At 44.0% G+C, this 23,660-nt stretch overlaps 1 protein-coding gene across 2 annotated transcripts in view; it reads left to right on the top strand.

Annotated features, from left to right (window-relative positions):
* EGFLAM (EGF like, fibronectin type III and laminin G domains) overlaps nucleotides 1-23,660 on the top strand; it is a 182,196-nt gene that overhangs the window by 122,014 nt on the left and 36,522 nt on the right. For both annotated transcript variants that reach the window (XM_049109317.1, XM_025436293.3), the window contains exons 8-14: nucleotides 5,282-5,397; nucleotides 5,979-6,297; nucleotides 6,970-7,070; nucleotides 8,168-8,268; nucleotides 10,487-10,631; nucleotides 13,915-14,104; nucleotides 22,463-22,588. In XM_049109317.1, coding sequence (XP_048965274.1) covers nucleotides 5,282-5,397; nucleotides 5,979-6,297; nucleotides 6,970-7,070; nucleotides 8,168-8,268; nucleotides 10,487-10,631; nucleotides 13,915-14,104; nucleotides 22,463-22,588 — 1,098 coding nt within the window. The remainder of the gene's footprint in view (nucleotides 1-5,281; nucleotides 5,398-5,978; nucleotides 6,298-6,969; nucleotides 7,071-8,167; nucleotides 8,269-10,486; nucleotides 10,632-13,914; nucleotides 14,105-22,462; nucleotides 22,589-23,660) is intronic.

Raw genomic sequence — 23,660 nt, 5'->3', positions numbered from 1 at the left:
AATTATTTGGATTCCGTGACCAGGGGTATTTCCAACTACACCATGTTGATACATCAGAGAAACTCACTATTTGTAGAATGCTTGTGATGCTTTTATAAAAATAAATATACAGGGGCTCCTGGGTGGCTCAGTCGGTTAAGCGGCTGACTCTTGATTTTGGCTCAGGTCATGATCTCAGGGTCCTGGGATTGAGCCTTGAGTCAGGCTCTGTGCTCAACAGGGAGTCTGCTTCAGGATTTTCTCTCTCCCTGTGCTCTCTCCCCACCCTCAAATAAACGAATCTTTAAAAAAAACAAACATACAGGTTTTTGCAAAATAAGTCACCTGTAATTTGTTAGTAGTCATTTGTATTTTGTGTATTACTTTTTTCTTGTAGTGGAATAACCCTTGAACTTCTTTTGCATTCAGTGGTTTGACTTTTCTGGTTCTAAGTAAATGCCTTCTTTTTAATGTTCTCTTTTCCTAATTAACAACATGCCAAGTAGAAAGAGATAAGTCATGCACTTTAATTATAATACCCCAGGCTACTGAGAGAATTCTTATCACTCTCTCAGACGGCGCATTCTGTGTTCACTGAGAAATGGCATTGGTAGAAACTATATGTAAGCCATGGTTTTGAACTCTGAGGTGGAGAATTTTATTCCATGTTTCTTCCAGTCATGCTGTGCTCCTTCCCTTCCTATTAAAAATGACAAGTAACGGGCAGCCGGGGTGGCTCAGCGGTTGAGCTCCGCCTTCACCCCAGGGCCTGATCCTGGAGATCCGGGATCGAGTCCCACATCAGGCTCCCTGCATGGAGCCTGCTTCTCCCTCTGCCTGTGTCTCTGCACACACCACCCCCCCTCATGAATAAATAAATAAAATCTTAAAAAAAAAAAAAAAAGACAAGTAACTACTACCCAGGTTATTATAAGGGATAGGGAATTTAAGAAGCTGTAAACAGTAGTGGAAGCACCATGGGGAGCTCAGAATTCTGAATCAGCTATGCCACCAATGAACTGTTTTTGGGCAAATCACGTCAACTCTCTGAGCCTCAATTTTTCTCTGAGTCTCGGTTCACCCGTCTATAAAATGGACTTGTTGTGCCAGCTGCTCTCTCAAGTTTCCCTATAGAAGTAAAATTTGACTCTGAGTCCTCGTGATTCTATATTCCTTTCTCCATTCTTATCTCACACCCTTCATTTTCCCAAACCAAGCAGTAGCCTCTGGCTTCAAAGAGATATATGATTTCCTGTCAAAACAGAGCAGTTGTTATAAATACCAAAGGACTTTATCCAGTGAATAATATACGCCTTATTCTACTCATTAGGAAGAACAGAGAATCTGGCATCATTTCCATTTTCATCATGATAACAATGTCATAGTTGCCACAACACATCCGTGGTCCTTTTCTCTAAGGACTTTCCTTCAAGACAGACTTCCTAGGTGGACTAAAGGGCAGGAGGAGACCTTGGCTGCCTATACCCAACCACAGTGTCTTTATGTCCTTCCAGCTGAAGTATCTTAGATAGTTGGCACCAAAAAGTTCATGATAGGGTGTTATGGATACTGAACTAGGGGTCATATGATCCAATTCTGGACCTAGATCTTCTAATGAGATGCAAGACCTTAATCTCAAGTCACTTGTCTTCTGTGACCTCAGTTTGCACATTTATGAAATGGGAAGTTTGGACTTGATGGTGTCTAAGGTCTCCTTCAACTTTAAAGTATGTGAAGTGTTACTTAGATGGACTTTAAGGGATGATGGAAAGGTATCTCAAGAAATTTAGAATTATGGCTCCTGCCTTCAAGGGACTCACAACTGGGTTGGGAAACACAAGGAGAGCATTCCAGGGCCAGGAGTCCAGAGGAAATAATATTTTAACATCTGTTGATTTTATTAAGCTATGACAGTTTATTCTAAGCTCATATTCAGGGGCATGTATCCACTAGGATATGGAGTAGTATCCAACAGGTCTTGGCAGTTCCATCTTTTGTGGAGTCACCATCTTTTTTCTAGAAGTGTCTGATCTCTTTTTAAAATATCACTTGATTTTGACCTTTTGATGATATACATTCAGCTCTGTCTCCACAGGATGCATGCAATTGGAAGGATGTGTAAGCTTTGTGAGTAGAATAAAGGAGAGGAAGAAAAGATGACAATGTGGAAAGAAGCAATAAGCAGTCTTGGGATCAGAAAATACAAGATGTATAAGAAGACAACTGGTTGACCAGTTTGGTCATTAGGACTTTTGAAGCAGGGAAAAAAATGCTAAAAATACAATTTGAAGTCAGATTGTAAGTAGTATGATGTAGTCAAAAGAGAGACCAAAGAGAAGTTCTAGCTCTGCCATTTGCCATCTGCATGCCTTTAAGCAAGTTATTTAATCTTTCTGAGTTTATTTCTCCACATGGTAGAATGGAGATAATAATACCGATGACACAGGAATTTTTGAGGACTAATAGAAACAATGTATGAAAAGTTCCTGGCACAGGAAAAATGGTCAATAAGTGTTAATTTTCTAAATCCCAGGCTCTTTCCACCTCCACAGTGGCTTCTTCTCTGACAGGCAATTGGGAAAGTAGCAACCGGACAGACCCTGGCTTGGAGTTAGTCTTGGCCTGTTACAGTCTTTGATCTTAGTCAAATCATTTAATCCTTCTGAGCTTCAATTTATTTACCTGCAGAGTGAAATTAACCATACTTACTTTGCAGGATTATTGTAAAGTCTAGAAATGTATTATGTTATGCACACAGCCATATCTGTTAATTGTGAAGAGATAGTAGGTTTCCATAAATGATGGTGACGGGGGAAAGGAGGAGGAGAAAGAGGAGTTACCAATGAGATCCTTGAACTCTTGACCAAGAGCCTAGGATTTATCTTGTAGGTAGTGGTAGTCTTTGAAAGTTTTTATTTTTCAGATAGGGTATCATAAGATGAAATGAAGAGAATCTTGACTTTGACGAGTGCAATACAAGAATGGCGAGAGTGGGCCCAGGGCAGAGAGAACACCTTGGAGGTGGGAAGACCTGGAGATAAAACCCAGCTCTTTTCATGTATGTGCTGTAAAGTTCTTTTATTGCGAAATGGATTCTTTCCTCCTTAATCTGACGATTGTGAATATATGAGAGAGCCAGACCTAGAAACAGCGAGTGAGAAATGGACCAGAGAAAGAGGGAGAGTTGAGGAGAGAGGTAGAAAGATACAGATATGGAGAGACAAGAGAGAGGAAAGCTGCGTTCAAGGGCTTCCTGGCTTTTTGTGGGAAGACATCTGGACCCAGCTGTGCTGGCTGGATGCAGGTAGCTTAAGAGAACTTGCATCCAGGTATAAAACTGGAATCAACAGGCTTGAATTTTCAGCTGACAGGTGGGCTATCTTAAATAAAACTGTGGAGAGTTGAAATGAGGGTGGTGAGAACACCACCTCCCCTGTGCTATCCCACCTCTACCAAAATGTGCCTTAGCACCTGAGAACAGCTCCTTCCCTGGTGGCTCCAGATTACCTGCTCACCATAGTTTCTCTCTTCCTGGTCCAGAGATTTCTGGTCAACAGTGCGCCCACCGAGAAGGCTTCCCACGCCCTCTTTCTGTCATGTCTTTCAACTCTGTTTTCAATCTGCTCACTTTTTTTCTTTTTTTTTTTTTGGTTAAAGGAGAGTGAGTTTGCTTTTGTGACAAAGGTGCTTATTTGGCTTAGCTTATTATGAAAGCAAACATCTTTAAATTCAGTTTATTTTTTTCTTATCTTTCTCCTCCTCCCGCCTTCTCCTCACTTCTCCTCCAACCAGTCATCCAAACACTGAGTGTGTGATGGGCATTGGCAACCTACAAAAGTCCATTTCTATTGCCAGAGTTGTTTCTGCTACAAGGGCCGGTGCCCGGTGTGTCCTGTTTAGAGAATGCAGTTGGTACCTATGCCCAAACCAACTGGGAGGAAATGGGGGGTTATAGAGCAGCACTTTGAAAGACTCACATACCCTGGTGAGTGTTTTTTGTGCCCATCCCCCAAAGGACAACATCATGTATTATCTCCTAAGAGTTTTCCTCAGCCCACCTTCCAGTTCTCAAAGATCCCATTGTCCTGCTAATGTAGATGGAAATGGTGGCACCCAAGATACCCATGTAGGGGCCCATTGTTCTGGGTATAGGAGTGTTTACTCTAGTGCAATGTCTCTTTCTTGCTTCAAAGAATTTGTAATGAAATATTTCATACATGAAGGGTTCATATAAAAATCACATGAACACTCACAATTATCCAGCACCTGTCTTAAGAAATAGACTGTGATAGGTAGCCCCTCAAAGGGCTCTGGGTCCCACAGCTCATTCATATCTGTCTTCTAACTTCCCCCAGATATTTTGTCATGGTCTTAGTTTTCTTATGAGTTAAAAAAATATATATATTTTATATATATTTATATTAATATATAATATATAGTAATATATATTTGTATTAATTAATTAACATATTTATCCTACATATACATATTTAGAACTATATGTATATTTACATATATACATATTTAGTTCTATATAGTTATACACATGTAACTATACATATTTCTCCCTAGATAATATGTTAAATTCTGCTTGCTGTTGAATTTTATATAAATGGTATCAAACTGGATATGTTCTCTTGCCACTTGCATTTTTTGCATGGAATAATGTGAGATTAAGCCATGTCGATGCATTAAATGCTCATTCATTTATTTCCCCTGCAATATAGCATTCCATTCCATAGATACAGTGTAATTCACTTATCTATTCTCTGTTGACAGATATTTAGGGTGTTGCTTGTTATAATAGCCAATTTGAAATGTTTTTTACCATTGTAAATTCTGAGGCTATGAATGTGTTTTGCACATGTACAGGTTCACATGTGGGAGAATTTCTCCAGATTTTATAAGTTGGGGTGACATTGCTGGGTCAAAAGGTGTGAACATTATCTACTTATTTCCAAGTATTCTTGCAAAGTGATTGTACACATCTAACATCAGTGTATAAAGAGTTGCCACGGATCCCATCTTTGGTCATATTCTTTTATTGCCCACATTTTACATTTTTGACAGTTTTGTCAGTATAAAATGGCAGCTCTTTCTGGCATTGATTGGCATTTCCTTGGTACTTATGAGATGAAACATTTTTAAATTTTTTGGTCATTGAGACTTCCTCTCTTATGTTGAATTCTTTGTGTTTCCAATACATCCCGATCTATTTGACAGAACTCTGTATATGGCTCAGTTAGGATAGAAAGGGGAAGGCAGGCATATGGTGACTGTGTGTGCTCTTTTCTCTGTGAAGGCCCCGAGGAAGGAGGAAGTGGCCGCTATGGACCTTGTTATATCACCAACATGGGCGTTGGTGTGGATGATGAGGGATTTGAAGATGACTTAGATTTGGATATTTCCTTTGAGGAGGTAACAACAATCTCTGCTTGTAAAACCTGGGTGTTTTTGTTTTCATGCTGAACAAGGCAGTTTAACCAATGGACCATGAACATTTTACTTAAACTTACTTAAATTGGCCCGTTAGCTCTTAACACAAATTTTCTCTATTAGGCTCCAGGTGCTCATAAATTAGTAGTAACTAGGTACCAACCATGCTAATGTTCTGTAGCCAGCCCCTGCCTGCTGACTTCACAATCTGGCAGAAACATATTTAGTAAAATGTATGAAGTCAAGTATTAGAAGGAAATGAACAATTCCTTGACAAAATAACACATCTTTGTGATATTATAATAATAAAGATCATGCAATATCAGCTTTACCATTGATTTCCTAAATAGCACAGGGCAAAGCACTTAAAATCCTTGAGCTTAAGGTTCTTATCCACAAACTGGGATCAGTACTATCCGCTCCATTTACATCCATCCTAGGGTTTTGAGAAATAACAAAAGCATCCATATTTTTAAGTATTAGACATCAATCAACCATAAATAAGGCTGTCTGAACACTGTCCTCTGTGTTAATCCTGAACCATTTCTCTTCTATGGCTGTAGGTGGAACCACTTTATGCTACTAAAAGAAGAAATAGGAAATTTTTTGTGGAATCCAAGATGGCACCCAAGTCAAACCCAAAGACTGTTTCTAGGCTTGTCCGCCCTACGCTAGCATCTCTCCCAACAACTACAGTGGCTCCCCAGCCCACTCCATTGGAGAGGAAAGGAAAGAATGATGTGGCTATAATGCCAAGGCTCTTTGACATGTCTTGTGATGAAATTCTCTGCTCTGCTGATAGCTTTTGTGCCAGTGACTACACCTGGGGGGGCTCACGGTGCCATTGCAACCTGGGCAAAGGTGGTGCGACCTGCTCAGAAGGTAGGCCTTCGATGAGGGGAACATGATGAGGGGTTGGCCCCAGTGGGAGCCAAAGGGCAGTTTTGTGCTCCACACATTGTTCCTTCTAGCCCTTTTCCAAGATAAGCAACTTTTCCATGTATTCATAATTGAATTAGCTATCCAGGAAAAATGTAAGACCACTTCCATTGCTTCTAGTTGAATAGCAGCCCAGTTTCTATGTGTGCCACACATGCAGTACTTTTGGAGAAATTAATAAGTCACCCTAGTGGCACCTTGGAGAGGTGGACTTTACTTGGATCACATCTCTCCTGAAAAAGTGCAGCTGAAAACATGTACATGAAGGTTAAGAAAGACAATAATTGAACCAAGTCACATTATACAAATGTACAGCTGGAAGCTAGGTGTCAGTGGTCTTGAAAACATTGATTTCTTTTTAGAGTAGCAAGTTAACAATCTCCAGTTTCTCCCTAAGAATTTCAGAAGCTCAAAGTTCCCAAGAATGATAATCGTAGATGTGTAAAAAAAAAAAAAAAAAAAAAAAAAAAAAAAAGAGAGAGAAAGTAATAAGCCAGGTTTAACAGATATTCAGAGTTTTCACTTAAGGACATCCAGGCAATGGCATATATTGCTTTTTGCATTTGAAGAAGTAAGGAAATAGTGTTCTTTCATGTTGTCTTTTTCTTTTTTCAGATATTGCTATACAGTATCCTCAGTTCTTTGGCCACTCCTATGTAATCTTTGAACCTCTGAAGAACTCCTATCAGGCATTTCAAATTACTCTTGAATTTAGGGTAAGAAGGATTAGTTGTTTGAATGCCTAGCTGAAGGACACCTTAGCACAGCTTTGTGCCATATCAAACGGGGCGGGCTGGGAGCGCAGGAAGCACGGAGGTAAATTTAGCAAAGGTAAGTATGACACAGAGTCTGTCCTTAAACTGGCTCACAGGATAATAAGAACAGTGGGCGCATTCACACATTCGAGGGTGCCAGTGAGTGGAGGGTGGGTTCTGTTCACTACTGAATGATGGAAATGGCTGGCTGGCCAGTGAGAGCATGTAGGCCCAGCCCTGCACCTCACCATTGTGATTCCTCACGGACCAGAATCTCAGAGGCATAATGCCTTCCCCATTCCAAAATCCCTCTTAAAGGGAACTCAAATGGCTGCCCTCCTTGCTATGACTGTAACTGAACAAATAGACTGCTATAAACCACGCTGGCACGTAGTGAGGGCCCAATGGATGCTCTCTGATCTGAGTCAACTGTAAATCAGAATTCAGTCAGTGACTTCAGCTTTACTTTGGGCATCTCAGACAACACCATGAGGTTTGAAGATCTGGAAGCGAGTCCCCTTGAGGTCATGGTCGCAGTGTTGAGTGTCCAAAAGCTGATCTGTCCCAGTCTAGGGCAGCCAACATATGGGTGAAGACCAGACTAGTCAGTCTATCAGCAGGGTCGGGTATTTTATTGTCCTAACTGAAGGAAAGGAGCAAATTTGCATGCTTCTCCAGAGGGAGGGGAATAAAAAGAGTTAAAAAAAAATGCTCTTTGGTGAAAATAGAATTCGATGGACACACAAACAGCCTCTCTGTGACTGTGGTCTCTGTGCACATGGTTTTCCTGAGGCTCTGCTGGTGGACCCATGAAGCCAAGGGAAGAGCAGGCCAAAGGCAGAGCCAGCTTTCTCTAAACTGCCTGCCATTCCTCACACTGTGTTTATCACTGCCATTTGTTTAGGGGAAAGGAAATGAGAATTGGTACCTGGGAATTAATTGGAATCCATGTGCTTGCCCCTTTGTAAATAGGACCACAGAGAGAATGCTCGTGTTGCATAGTCATGAGTGTTTCCACGTGATGCTCACTGTCCATGTGGCTTTTGTTTATACAATAGGCAGAGGCAGAGGATGGCTTATTGCTCTACTGTGGAGAGAATGAATACGGGAGGGGCGACTTCATGTCTCTGGCCATTATCCGACGCTCACTCCAATTCAGGTAACTCCCACCAAAACCTTATGGAATTTTAATACCATCCTACATTGTGTTTACATTTTTACAGTGTGAGTAACACATAAATGGGATGGATTCTTGTAGATAAAGGAACAGTGTATTTAAGGTGACCATGGAGCTGTTTATTAAATAGTGTTATATCAGGATTGCGAGTTGCCCTTGAAACTTGAGTTTTGGAATCTTGTAATTAACCATCCGTTCAATCAACAGGAAATGTTTCTTGAGCACCTGCAGTATCCCAGGCACTATTGTAGGTTCTGTGAATGTACCAGTGAGCCAAAGCCATCCAGTCCCTTTGCTCCTGGGGCTTGAGTAGATGTGATGGGAAGGAGGCTGTGATCTTCTTGTCTCTTATGGCAAATAGGACTGACAGCCATGGAGAGCAAAAAGGAGCCGACAACCTCCTCAGGGTTCCCAGAGGCTTAAAGCCCATCCTTGTCTTCCCCCTGGGCCATGGCAGGCTGGCACTCCTCCTTAGCCCTGGTCTTTTCTCTCCCAAGATACCTTAGAAGCTGCCTTTAGTTTGTGTGCAGTTTTCTGGGGACAGAATTTTGTGGAGGCATGAGTGTTTTAACGATCCTTGTGGAGGTGTCCATAGCCCCTCTTGGAGAATGACCAGTGAGGATCATCCTTGTCTTTGTCCCTAGTGCACTGGTTAAGGTCCTGATGGCACCATTCCTCTGCAGCCTGACCTGCAAGTGATGCAACCTCTCTGAGCCAGCATTTCCTCCCAGGAGCCTTGTGAGGATGCAATGAATTAATACATAAATGTGCTTAGAGTGGTGTCCAGCCCATAGCAAGCACTCAGTAAGCATTAACCTGATCGTCTTCGGATGATTCCAGCACAAAAATTACTTTAGGTTAAGCTGGAGAAGACTGTTGGACATCTCACTTGGGGCAGACAGTGGTCCGCCATCCTTTGCTAAATGCCTTGATTCATGGGCCTTTGATGGTGGGCCAGGGTCTTGGGCAGTGGTTCTCACACTTGGAGGATCTGAGAGACTCACAGTAGCTTGGGTACTCTTTTGCTGGGAGCCGCTCTCCAGCTCCACAACTCCTATGGGGTGATTCTGTATCCCCCTCTATATAAGCTACTCTGCAACACCTCCCTACTCCATCCCTCTCCACCAGCGATCGTGGAGACACAGAATCCACGAGAAGGAGCTGTAGTTAGCACAAGTCCTGGGTGTGTGTCCTTTCCCGCTGGCCATCTCAGGACCTATGCGGAAGTGGCAGGGTGTCTGTCTGGAAGTGGACCAGAAAAGGTCAGAGTTCTAAATGTAAGGCGTGACTAGTGACTAGTGGGTACCCTGTGCCATAGGGAAGTTGGAGGAAAAACAAACCAAACCAAAACCAAAACCAAGAATAAAGCAGTCGTCTGCGAATGTTCCCCCTCCGCTCACACCTGCCCCCCAAGTTGGGGCCTCCTGTGGAAACCGCACCTGCCTTTGGGCTCAGCTGAACACAGATGGCAGTGCCAGCCAGCTTGCCAGAATGAGTGTGAAGACTTGTGTTTTTTACGTGTTATTAATATCGCTGATCCTGTCATTTGCGAGTTGGGGGAAGTCCCCAGAGAAATACCTGGAAGCAGAATGACTCAAGTTCTCAATTCACTGTACCTTGGATCCACTTGAAGCATCTGGCAGTCACAGAGAAGGCTGAGGTTGGGGGAGATATTAGTTGCCCATCGTTTTTGAAGCTTCAGAGAAAATCAGGTTGAGGGGCATCTGGGTGGCTCAGTAGCTGAGCATCTACCTTCAGCTCAGTTTGTGATCCCAGGGATCCTGGAATCAAGTCCCACATCAGGTTCCCTGAAAGGAGCCTGCTTCTCCTTCTACCTGTGTCTCCCCCCTCTCTCTGGGTGATGATAGATAGATAGATAGATAGATAGATAGATAGATAGATAGATAGATAGATGAAAATCAGGTTGAAGAAGACCCCACATCTCCACATTTGAAGGGTCTATGGGCAAAATTAAAGAAAACTAGACTGAGATTGGCCCAAAGAGCAGGTGTCCAGCTCTTTCATGTAGAGATTTAAACAGTTCTCGATATTCATAAACGCAGCTCTTGATATTCATAAACATAACTGAACAGATTGGCTCTCAAAGAAGCCATCACCCCAGAAGTGGTGTCCACAGGGTCTGAAAACACGATGAGCTGGTTGAGCCTTTTCCTCCTTTTCCTTCCTTTCCTCCCCACAGGTTTAACTGTGGAACCGGGGTTGCCATCCTCATAAGTGAAACCAAAATCCGACTAGGGAGCTGGCACACGGTGATGCTCTACAGAGATGGGCTGAACGGGCTGCTGCAGCTGAACAACGGCACCCCGGTGACCGGCAAGTCCCAGGTGAGTGCCAGCCCCTCGCCCGGCCCACCCCCCCCCATGCACCATCAGCAGCCCCCACACAGGACAGACCTGTAGGGCTTGAGCTCCACTGGGCTGGGCTGGTTTTCATGGTGAACCCAGGCAACCAAGCTCTGAGGTGCCCCTGCTGGATTTTAGCATTCCGGGTGGGCTTTTAGAGCCCACATCCATCCACATCTACATGAGAAGAATCAAATTTGCAAACATCATCATTGGGAGAGGAGGGGAAGGGGTGTGCACAGAAACATGCACTTGGCCTTCCTTGTGCTCGGGGGCATGTTCTTTTTTCCACAAGGACATCGAAGCCGGGCTAGAAGAAGGCCTGTATTGTAAGAATAGAAGCCATTATTAGTGCCAAACACAAAGCTTGCTTTTACGGCAGGGGTGTTGCAATTGTGGCTTTAGAAAATAGTCCCAAAAAGTTCATTTGGTTGAATATGCAGGAATGATCCTTTCATCTACCATTTTGGGGAGCCATGATTATAGGAAGCGGCAAGACAATTTAACTGGTGGGCCACTCAGTAAACCATCTAGGTATTCACATATTGGTCATGCTTTAGGCAATTTTAGGTCCACGTTTAGAACAACAGTTTGGATTAGCAACCTGCCAAGGAACTGAGTCTGTAATTATAATCAGGCAGGTGTCTGTATTCTCTGAGGAAAAAATGTAGGAAGAAAGCCTTTGTGTGTATGTGTGCGGCTTCCTCCCTACCTGGACTTTTCACTATGTTTTATTGACAAGACATGTCTCACAAAGGGCCATGGCTTGTTGATTCCCAGTTGGGACCCAGTGGTTTCAAAGGAACAAGAATCCAAATATAGTGAATATGAATCCAGGGAGGTCACTTATGCATATGTGCATGTATTTCTAAGGAAAAAAAGACAGGATAAATGAACTATAGAATCACATAAATGCCAGAACAATAGCCCTAATATAATTAAATTTGATAGGAATAAAGAAGCTTTGAACTTGGATCCCAAATACTGATGGTGAATATAGGATGGAGAAGCTGTAATAGAAGCAATACATGTGAAAATGTCTTATGGTTTAAAGCAAGGTAATCCAATAGAGGTTAATAAGCAGAGCCACGTGGTAACAACAAGCTAAAGAAATTGTAAGTTGCATTAATAGAGGCATAGCATCTAGAAAAATGGAGGTGATAATCCTATTATATTGTGGTAGCTCTGGATATAGCTTCCAGTGTTCTAATGGTGACTCAGATCCTCTAAGAGGCTTGCATTCAGATCTGTGAATGCACCCTAAGAGGACCACAGACAAATTGCAGCATGTTTAGACAGCAGCCATTGAAACAGGAAACTGACTTGAAATCCTTAGAATGGTTGATAGAAGGAGCATTGTTTAGTTTGGAGGAAAGAAAAGAAGATGAAGGTATAGATGATGCCTTTTTATCATAGACTCAGAAAGAGAGTTTTATGGAAGAAGGACTTACTCTGTGGACCATCAAGGTGAAGTTGAATGGGGGGAGCCTAAGAAAGTAATTTTAACTCCCCTTAATCATACAAAGGTGTACAAACGTGCAATAAACTATCTCTATCTCAGGAGATGGTTCCCTGTCCTTGGGGGTGTTCAAAAAGCATGTTACTAAAACCTTTTGGTAGGGAAGTCAGTGAGAGCTTGGACTCCATGAGTTTTTGTATCTTTTCCAAACCTAAGGATCAATACTTTTAATGAATATAAGAATTGATTGCAAGAGGCATATAATTTTATGGATTCTCAGGACAACATTTGCCTCTCTACTACCAGGACTTGCTAGGGAGCCATATACGCAGAACAGCAGCTGTGGAATGTTCAGTAAACTGTCTTGGGAGATAGTGATTCTGATTCTTAAATAATGGTTTACAAAGTTTTTCAGGGTCTGGCTTCAGCCTGATTCTGTAGGGAAACTGCAGTATAAGTTACACCTCAGAGTGATCCCAACCCAAAGCAAGGGAACTGGACTTTCACACTTCGGCACCCATCAAAAACTAAATGCAGTCCTGGGGGAAGGCAAACTCCAAGGCACTTCTCATTCTTTGCATAGCAGGTAAAGTAGGTTCCAGAACCCAGAGCAACCCTCGTCAGAGGACAGTAAAGGCCAGGCTTTACTAGACTATTGCCTGGGATGTTGTAAAGGATGCTCAGAGGAACCACCTACCCCTATGATGCACATAATGGTCCAGGAAAGGAAAAAAGGATTGGGTTGTCAGGCCCTTGCTGTGGTCCTGGATCAGGGAACAGAGGGGAGATGAATTCCAGCAGTGAATTCTGAGGACAGGGCGCTCAATTCATGTAACGAAAGCAGTATGCCCAGTGGCTGGCAAACAATCCTTAAAATCCACTGTAAGCACTTTAAAGCTGCCCAGCTCATATTCAATCTATTATTTATTAAAGATTCTTACCTATTCATTAGAAAAGATAAAGTAATGATTAGCCGTTCTATTTGTTGGCAACAAAAGTATAAAAGATAAAGATTACATTTTAGTGGCTTACATTCCGGACTTTTTATAAATTCTGGTGCCATGCTTTTCCCCCAGTCCCTTTAATCCAAATGAATGCAGTATATCTGTAATAAAAAACAACAACAACAACAACACATGACCAGTCACCTTAATTTTGTTCCACCTAATGTTCAAGTCTGTATTTTGTAACCTTAAAACCTGCAATCCAGATTGTGGTTTTCTCTAAGATTAGAAATGTCCCTACCTACCTGTAGATACACACACATACACACAAGTTGTATCCATGAGCTAATTTCAAAATATTTTGCAACACTGTGTGACAATCCTGCCCCCCACCCCCAAACACAGCATTTCTCGCAGGACCTAGTGTGAGGGCCACTAGGAGAGTGAAAGGTAAGTGTTAGCGCACATATATACAAAATTAGCATTATCACCTTTTGAGACACACAAGAGCCCTATGATTCATCCAAGGAACACAGTAAGTTGGTGTCAGGACTGGAAAGAGAAAGTTTTTTTTGGATGCCCAGCACGGTGCCCTGCCTGTTGGGTTGCTCTTGGCTCTGACCTACCTTCCTTTCCCTTCTAGGCGTTTCAAAACCATTCCTTCTCCAAACACAGCCCTCACTGGGTTTCCTACGGTAACTGTGGGTTTACTTTTCCAGTAGGGCAATGTTGTAAACATAAATACAGATGGAAGAAGGCAGTGGGGCTGTAAAGTGCATCTTAACCATGTCCCTCATTAAAATCTGCCGTGTTTTGGCTTTTGATTTTGGTTAGTGAGTTACGGTTTTCATCTTTCTTAAAGGGCCAGTACAGTAAAGTTACCTTCCGCACGCCCCTCTATCTTGGTGGAGCTCCCAATGCATACTGGTTGGTCAGATCAACAGGAACAAACAGAGGCTTTCAAGGCTGTGTGCAGTCGCTCACCATTAATGGGAAGAGAATCGACATGAGGCCCTGGCCCCTGGGAAGAGCATTCGGTGGGGCCGACGTGGGTAAGTGGTTGCCCAGTGGGCCAGGGTACTCTTGTGGGATCGCCTTTCTGGTGTGGGCTAGGGAGGTGAGCAATGTCATGGATTGTAACCCTAGGCCACTGGGTTAATGCAGAACTTCAGGAGGGAGGTGGGCCCAAGTGGTGAGGTTAGTGCTTTGCAGACATGATGACCTGAGCCTGAAGAGCAAGGCATGGTAAACAATATGGCGCACCAAACCCTTGGTTGTGTCCTGCTACCCTTGGCCTTCTTCATGAAGCATGGCACGGTCTTATCCGACAAAGCAACAAGCAATTCACCCTTCCTCACGTGGTCCAGCGGAAAAGCTAACACAGTAATGTAAGAAGAGCCTTCACAGGCTCTCTGCTTCCAAGAGGCATTCCCCTTCCAAGTTCTAATTTTTAGCCACTGTGTCCAACACTTTCTCCTGTGCCCTCCCTTAATTCCTTGCACTAGCTCTCAGAAGTAGCGATTATTATTATTTCTTCATGTATAAAATATGAAGAAACTGGAGCTTGTAAAAATCAAACAGAACTATCCAAAAGAGCAGACAGAGCTAGGACTTTTTTTTCTATTTTGTTTCTTATTAAGACTTTATTTTTTCAGCAGTTTAAGATTCACAAAAAAATTGAGGGAAAGGTACGGAGTTTTCCCATTTCCCCCCTGCTCCCACATGCACAGCCTCCCCTGTTACCAGCATGCCACCGGGGTGGTATTTTGTTACAACCGATCAACCTGCACCGACTCATCACTATCACCCAAAGTCCACAGTTCCTGTTATGGTTCACTCATGGCATTGTGCATTCTGTGGGTTTGGACAAACCAGTAACATATATCCATCATTACGGTGTCGTACAGAATGGTTTTGCTCTTCTAAAAAACCCTCTGTGCTCTGCTCATTTTTCCTTCTCCTCTCTCCCCACCCCCAACCTCTGGCAACCACTACTTTTTAAATATTCTCTATGATTCTGCCTTTTCCAGAATGTCACGTAGTTGGAGTCATATAGTAAGTAGCGTTCTCAGATTGGATTCTTTCAGTTGGTGACCTACATCCAAGTTTCATTCACGCCTTTTCATGGATTGATGGCTCATTTCTTCTTGGTGCTGGGTGATTCCATCATCTATATATACTGCTGGCATGTCTATCATGCCTACTGAAGGGCATCTTGGTTGCCTCCAAGTTTTGGCAATTAGGACTAGAACTGCTATAAACATCAGTGTGCAGGTTTTTTGGGTGAACGTGAATTTTCAACTTCTTTGGGTAAATACCAACAAGGAGAGTGACTGTTGGATCACATAGTAAGAGTATGTTTAGCTTTGTGAGGAACTGCCAAACTGTCTTCCAGAGTAGCTGTACCATTTTACATTCCCACCTGGAATGCTTGAGGGTTCCTGTTGCTCCACACTTTGGTTGGCATTTGGTGCTGTCAGAGTTCTGGATTCTAACAGATGTGTAGTGGTATCTCATTGTTGTGATTTACATTCCCTTAATGACATACTATGTGGGGCCTCTTTTCATGTATTTATTTACCATCTGTAAATGTTTTTTTTTTTGCTGAAGTATGTCAAGGTCTTTAGCCCATTTTTAAAATCAGATTGTTTGTTTTCTTATGGTTCAACTTTAAGAAAAAAAAATAGGGATCCCTGGGTGGCGCAGCAGTTTGGTGCCTGCCTTTGGCCCAGGGCGCGATCCGGGAGACCCTGGATCGAATCCCACGTTGGGCTCCCGGTGCATGGAGCCTGCTTCTCCCTCTGCCTGTGTCTCTGCCTCTCTCTCTCTCTCTGTGTGACTATCATAAATAAATAAAAATTTAAAAAGAAAAAAAAATATGTTGGACAATAGTCCTTTATCCGATGTGTCTTTTACAAATATTTTCTCCCAATCTGTGGCTTATCCTTTCATTCCCTTGAGAATTGCCTCTCATAGATTAGAAATGTTTAATTTTAATGAAATTGAGCTTATTTTATTTCTTTCAAGGGTTGTGCCTTGGGTGTTGTCTCTGAAAAGTCATTGCCTTACCTAAGGTCATCTAGGTTTTTATCCACACTACCTTCTAGAAGTTTTATAGTTTTGTGTTTCACATTTAGGTCTGTGATCTATTTATTTGAGTTAACTTTTGCAAAGGGTGTAAGGTCTGCATCTAGATTTTTTTCTTTTTTGCATGTGGATGTCCAGTTGTTCCAGCATATTTTTTTTTTTGAAAGACTAGGATTGTTTTTAAAGCAATAAAGACATTTATTCCATCACTGAAAGCAGATAGATAATTCTAAGATTGATTCAGTGATCATTTTAATCTATTAGAGCTGCCACAACAAAATATCACAGATTGAGTGGTTTTAAGAATATTATTTTTCACAGTTCTGGAAGCTGGAACTCCAGGTTTAGTTTCTCCCAAGGCCTTCCTCCTTGGCTTGTAGATGGCCATCCTTTCACTGTGTCCTTTTGTCTGTGCCTATATCCCTGGTGTCTCTCTCTTCTTATAAGGTCACTGGTCAGATTGGATTAGGTCCCACCCTTAAGACTTCATTTAACCGGGATCCCTGGGTGGCGCAGCGGTTTGGTGCCTGCCTTTGGCCCAGGGCGCGATCCTGGAGACCCAGGATCGAATCCCACATCGGGCTCCCGGTGCATGGAGCCTACTTCTCCCTCTGCCTGTGTCTCTGCCTCTCTCTTTCTCTCTCTGTGACTATCATAAATAAATAAATTAAAAAAATTAAAAAAAAAAAAAGACTTCATTTAACCTTAATTACCTTCTCAAAGGCCCTGTCTCTAAATACAGTCATATTGGGGGTTAAGGCTTCAACCTATGAATTTGTTTAGTAATTTCCTCATCAGATTACTTTGTTTAGAGGAGTTGTGGTGGATATAAAGTACTAACAACAAAACCTTACACATAGCAAACATGTTGTAAATATTTCTTGTTATTAATATTATTATTCTCATTCTGACTCTACCCATCAAGCAGAGTATAAGTTCTTTTTTTTTCTCTTCATTGACCTAACAGGGAAACAGCCCCGAAGGACAGATCTATAGTCTCGAGGCTACATGGTAACCTCTGACAGGTAGTTAAGACATTGTGAAGTTGAGCAAGGACCAATTTCTGGCAGCGTTTTAAAATCCTCACATGGTATGAAACCAGCCTCTCCATCCATTGCGCAGATGGCACGAGGCAGGCCCACCTTGCTGGCTCTGGGCTCCCCTGAAGCAATTCTTTTGTTGTTTTGTTTTGTTTTGTTTTGTTTTGTTTTGTTTTTCCCTGAAGCAATTCTTGGATTATTTGATGACTAGGAGCCCTCTAAGGAACCTTAATGGCAGGCATCAGTCACTTTGCCTTTTTTTCATTTTTTTCCCCATTTTTCATCCTGGCATACTAGAAAGGGCTGCTGTTCTCCCTCAGCCTCCATACTAGCCTTCCTCTGAGTCAGTCCTTCAGAAATTCAAGTGCTTTTAAATTAAATGCATGCCACCATGCGGAAGACAGGCTCCTACAAACAGCAGTGACTTCCTGGTAGAGATGCAGGCTTCCAGAAGAAGGTAATGATAGTAGCAGAGTCATGGTTCCTCTGTCTGGGCCCTCTGACTTGGCACTGCTGTAGGCAACCACAGCGTTTTCTCTGTCCTCCTCTCTACCTCCCCTCAGCATGCCACCACTCCTCAGAAGGGCCTTTCATTCCTCAAGCCTTCCACATCCTCTCCTTCATTTGATTATTCCTAGTGATTGGCCTCTCTCTAAACTCATATTCTAGACTAGTCAGCAATCTCAGCAAAACTTTGCATGCTCTGGCCTAGACTTTTCTGTTATCATTCCCACCCACATTCTCAAACCTAAGCCACCAGCACACCTTTTTTTCCAATCCTGTCTTGGATCTTCACATCCCGCTGGGTTAATATGACAAAGCCAGGTTCCTAAGTTATGTGAGAGTTGGGAGGTCTGAGGTGTCCATGGGTCTCACCATGGGCTTATCACTCTTTTAGTCATTCTTTCCTTCAAGATACTTCTTAAAAAAAGAAAAAAAGATTTTATTTTTATTTATTCATGAGAAACACGGAGAGAGAGGCAGAGACATAGGCAGAGGGAGAAGCAGGCTCCCTACGGGGAGCCCGATGCGGGGACTCGATCTTGGGACCCTGGGATCACGCCCTGAGCCAAAGGCAGAAGCTCAACCACTGAGCCACCCAGGTGCCCCAAGGTACTTCTTTAAGCATCTGCTTAATGACAATCATGATGCTGGGTGCTGGGGATAAAGTAATGAATAAGAAAGATAAGATCCCTGGCTCAGCCCTCCTGTAGCTGCCCCAAGGAGAGACCAAATTGATCAAACAATCACACAAGTAAATGTAAAATCACAATTTGGTGTAAGTGTTACAAAGGAGAAGTGACAGCACAATAACAGTGTGTTATAAGGGAATTTTCTGAGCTGGAGGTCCGGGAAGGCATTCCGAGGATATAATGCGAAGTTGCTATCTGAAGCATTTTTCTTTTAAGGCAGATAAGAGAGGGAAGAACATTCCGGGCAGAGGAAATGGCTTGTCCCAGTGGGAGTCTAAGGGGGAGGTGGGTACTATGATGTAGTCTGTGTTTTGAAAAGATCCCTCTGGCCGTGGACAGCTTATTGGAAGCAGCATTCAGGATGCACATGTAAATTGGCTGGGAGGCCGGGACGATAGTCGATGATGGATCATGATGGATCAGATCAAATGGTGGTTTGCTCCATGCTGGTGGTGGTAGCAGCGGTGTGGACTGAGTTGACAGATCCTCAGAAGGGGAAACAGAAAGGCCTCAGTTATGGATTGGGAGACAAGGTTCCTCACTGTCCACATGTCCTGGATGTATTTCACCCCATGATATTCCAGCTTCACTTCTCTCCTGCCCTCACTTCATTGTCTTGTGAAAACACAAGTTGGCATCTGGTAGGTTCAATGTCAACAAAAGTTATTTTATATATTGATGAGGTTGGACCAGTGCGCTAGGCACATGACCTTGCAAACCAGCTTCTTTTCTCCCATTTTCAGAGTTGAAAGTTTTCCTGCTTTCTAAAACTAGCCTTTTAATCTCCACTCTGCACCCATCCTTCCCTATATCCCTGGACCTTGCTACCAGGATTATCACTTCAGTAACCCAAGGGTTCTTAACCTTTTGTGTGCCATGAATTTCTCTGGCAGTCTGGGGAAGCCAACGAACTCTTCTAAGAATGATGTTTTTATTATTTTTTTGAGGTTTGGTTTTGTTTTGTTTTGTTTTGTTTTGTTTTGAGAGAGACCACAGCCGGGGGGTTGGACAGAGGGAGAGAGAGAATCCTAAGCAGGCTCTATGCCCCCATTTGAGAGCCCGACTCAGGGCTCCATCTCACGACTCTGAGATCCTGACGTGAGCCAAAATCAAGAGTTGGATGCTTAACCCACTGAGCCACTCAGACACCCTAAGATTTTATTTTTAAGTAATCTCTCCACCCACCATGGGGCTCAAACTTGATCCTGAGATCAAGAGTCACACGTCCTACCAACTGAGCCAGCCAGGCACCCCTCAAAATGAATATTTTTAAATGCAGAGAGTAAGATCCATGATAGGAAACACTGAATTTGAAATAAAGCTTACAATGTTTTTAAGTTTGTTATTGTAGTCATGTCTGGGTTTCTTTATAAAGCATTAAAGAACAGGATTATTTAATGGTGAGTGCAATAGCTACCGTGGTTTCAAGGTAGTAATTAGCATAAACAGACATTTTGAGATATTTGCAACAAATGGAACGTGCTGTGACAGTTACTTGGGTCTGTTGCTCACAGGCCACAAGAACTGCTAGTCCTTAGAGGTTTGCTGCTGAAGGAAACAGTTCTAATTGGAAGTGAGGGAAAATAAAGATGAATGTGTTTCCCACCTAACTTCATGGACACCCCCCCCACACACACTCTGGCCTATTCACACTTGCCTCAGGTACCCCCTAACCCCCTCTCTCCCCCCGCCGCCACCAACCAGTGATGCCCTTCACACAGTCCTGCTACCCTCCCAGCTTGGAAAGCTTGCTCCGCTCTTTCTAGACCCAACTCTAGCAGGCCCCTGTGTGAATTCCTGTAGTGGGGCTTCTGCCTTCCACTGACAGCAAAATAGCTCTCCTAAAACCATGCATGGCCATCTCTTTACAAAACCCGCAGCTTGGGACACCTGGGTGGCTCAGCGGTTGAGCGCCTGCCTTCCACCCACGGTGGGATCCTGGAGTCCCGAGATCGAGTCCCGTGTTGGGCTCCTGCATGGAACCTGCTTCACCCCTGGAACCTGATTCTCCCCCTGCCTGTGTCTTTGCCTCTCTCTGTGTGTCTCTCATGAATAATAATAATAAATAAGTAAAATCTTAAAAAAAAAACAACACAGCTTGTCTCCCTGGGCTTCTCAGCAGCATTAACCCGGACCCCTCCCTGAGCTCCCGACAACCAGCCCTGGTCCTCCGAGCCCTCGGGCCTCTTGTCCCTTTGTCTTCTCTGCTGGCTCCTCACCCTCCGCTGCTTCCCTGGGAGTTCCACGGGGCCCTATCCCCGGGCCCTATCCCCGCCCTCTCTCAGGAGGCCCCATTGGTGGCATCAGGGTCACCCCGTGTCAGGGTCGCCCCGTGTCGCCGCTGCCCCACCTGTGTGCAGGGGGCTGGGCCAGGGGCTGAGCGGGGCAGGTTTCCTCATCCCTGTAGGCTTAGGCCTGGAGCCAGCGAGGCCCGCCCTGTGCCGCCGAGCAGCCACTTCCCGCCGCTGTCACCCAGCCGAGCTAGGACCCCCGAGGCTGTGCTAGCGTCTGCCTCGCTTCCACCTTCCAGAAGGAACCGGCTACTTCTGCCTTCCCCGTGTCCCCGCTTTCTGTCCCGTTCCTCTGCTACCACCCTGCCGGCCGGGAGCCCTCCCCCTGGGATTTCGTCCCCTTTTCCCTGCCTCCTCCCGTCGGCCCAGACCTGCTTCCAGGAGGAAACACCCCCCCCCCCCGCCCTACTCCCACCTCTTCAAATATAGTCACAACACAAATATATAAAGTAATATTTTCCCATGTGCATCTAAAATAACCTGAGGACCCCATGTCCTCCTGTGGGAGGAGTCCGAGCCCCCGAGATCCGTGGGGCGCGGGGGGCTGTGGGTTCAGCTCCCGTGGGTCTAGGTGAGCCTCCCCCCGGAGCTGGGACGCTGGCCGTGTGCTCAGGCCGTGGCTGCAGACCCCTCACTCCACCTGAACTTCCGAGAGCCCCGCTGGAATTCGCCGAGGCCAGCCCACACCCCGGCTGCAGCCACGAGCCTTCTGGAAGGGCCCTGAGGTCAGCCTCCTGGCCTGGGTGCACACCTCTTCCCAGTGAGGCTGAGCATAGAAGCAAAGACTGCATCAGCTCCACACACGCAGAGGGCAGAGGAGGAAAGGTGAAGAGGCTTGCCCTGCCCAGATGACAGCACCAGACCAAGGGGGCTTCCAGCTCAGGCGGGCACAGCATCACCACCTGCAGGGCACAGAGCCGAATCCTCAATCAGAGATGTGCCCTTTGCCTCCATCCGGGGAAGAAGTGTTTTGTTCTGACATACGTCGTTCTGGGCTAGGTAGTGGCCCTCCTATTTCTTATATACAAAGAGAAAAAGAAGACCGAAGAAAGAAGAAAAGCCACATAGGAGAATTCCATTTGTTTCCTCTTCATCTGATGAACTTGACAATGTTAAAATGCACTCTGTATGGGCCCCTCTGATACGTGTTTGGTAAAGAGAATGGTCCCCCAGGCCACCTTCCTGTCTCCCATAAGATCGTAACTTTGGAGGTAGAAATAGGGATTCTGGAAGGCACATGCTGAGGTATTATGGAACCCCCCACCCCTCCCTGCCCCAGACAAAAGAGTGGACAGTTCAGGCCAGATGATACGTTAGACATGGCACCAGTGCCTACCTTATTGCCTCAGCTCTGAATCCACAGGGTGGCAGCACTTATGGTAATTGGGGCCATACAAACTAGAACGCTTTTAACAGAAATACCATATTGACGTTGGAAGAATTGAAACACATTCTTGTGGGAATGAGAGAGAGATGAATTAAAGCAGAAACAACTCATTCATCCTCGTCAGTGGTCATAAAACTCTCCAACAATTTAGTATTTGATTTATTGTGTCCACCATGTTTTAAAGATTCTGTGGCTCTTCATAAAGAACAGGCCAAAATCAAATTAAAATGAAAGGTACGTTCCACTTATCCTGAAAGCTCTTTTGCAGTTGTGCAGGGGTACAAATTAACAGGAGTGGGAACTGAACTGCATTTATTCGGAGCTCTGAGCTGTTGACATGATCAGCATCATCGCCTGATGATCGCCTGGCTCACATGATGGATCGGTTTTGTAATTCCTGTTCTGTATTTAGGGGAATGCAGCAGTGGACTCTGTGACGAAGCCTCGTGTATCAATGGTGGCACCTGCATGGCAGTCGACGCCGACTCCTACATTTGCCTCTGTCCCCTTGGATTTAAAGGGCGACACTGTGAAGATGGTGAGAAAGAAGCAAGTTGATTGCGATTTCTGTCTGCACTGTTAATTCATGTTGATGTAATTTTTTATGAATGTGCTTTTAGCAAAATCCCATACATTTTTATGGGACTAAAATTCATGCATTGCTGGGAGGCATGAGAGAATTTTTAAAAATATTTTATTTATTTATTTGAGAGAGAGAGAGCGTGCGTGTGTGCTCATGAGTGGGAGGGGCAGAGGCAGAAGGAGAAGCAGACCCCCTGCTGAGCAGGGAGCCCCAAAGTGGAGCTGGATTCCAGGACTCTGAGATCATGACCTGAGCTGAGGTCAGATGCTTAACCAACTGAGCCACCCAGGTGCCCCTCCTCTTTTAAATCAGGTTGGAATGTCTATGAGTGTCAAAGTGTCAAACCAAGCAAAGATATATTCATTTTAGGATGCTCTTGGGCCAGGCTTTGGGGGCAGCTCTTCTTGGCCCTCAAATAACCTTGGAAAGCTTCTATGTGTATGGTCTGTACCAGACTGAATTTGGAGCATTTGCAGCTCTTGCTCCTTAGAATATCTGACAGTTTCAGAGAATAGGTTGGGAGGATATACACAGAATCATTAACAAAGGGATGGGACATAAGTCATCTTGTTTCTTTGTCTTTATACTGTTCTAGTGAATTATTCCACTTCTCAATACTGTCTGCATTTGTCGCAATACATCTATATACCAACATGTGTATATATACCTGTAAACACACATACATACACAAACACATAGAATAATGGAAAGTTTTAAAGATTTAAAAGACTTTGGAAAACCATGCCGAGTTGCACATGTTTTAACTTTTCTACCAGTGATTCAAATTTGGACCTAAGACACCATCCTGGGAGAAATTTTTTTTTAATACTCTACATAATCCCAAACAAATCTCATTTTACCTAAAAGAGGGCATATGATTTCCACTAAGCCAAAGCTGTAACACACCATGTCATATTTTGTAGCCTAACATAATAAAGGTGGAACCTTGCTCGCATCACGCATCACTGCAGGTCAGTAGGGGGGCGGGGAGGTGGCCTCGGAATGTAGTCATTCAGGCTCCCGCCTT

Source organism: Canis lupus, chromosome 4 (genome assembly GCF_003254725.2).
Source record: "Canis lupus dingo isolate Sandy chromosome 4, ASM325472v2, whole genome shotgun sequence".
Classification (NCBI taxonomy): Eukaryota; Metazoa; Chordata; class Mammalia; order Carnivora; family Canidae; genus Canis; species Canis lupus.
Note: the sequence above shows the minus strand (reverse complement) of the source record. Positions and strands in the feature narration are given on the sequence as shown.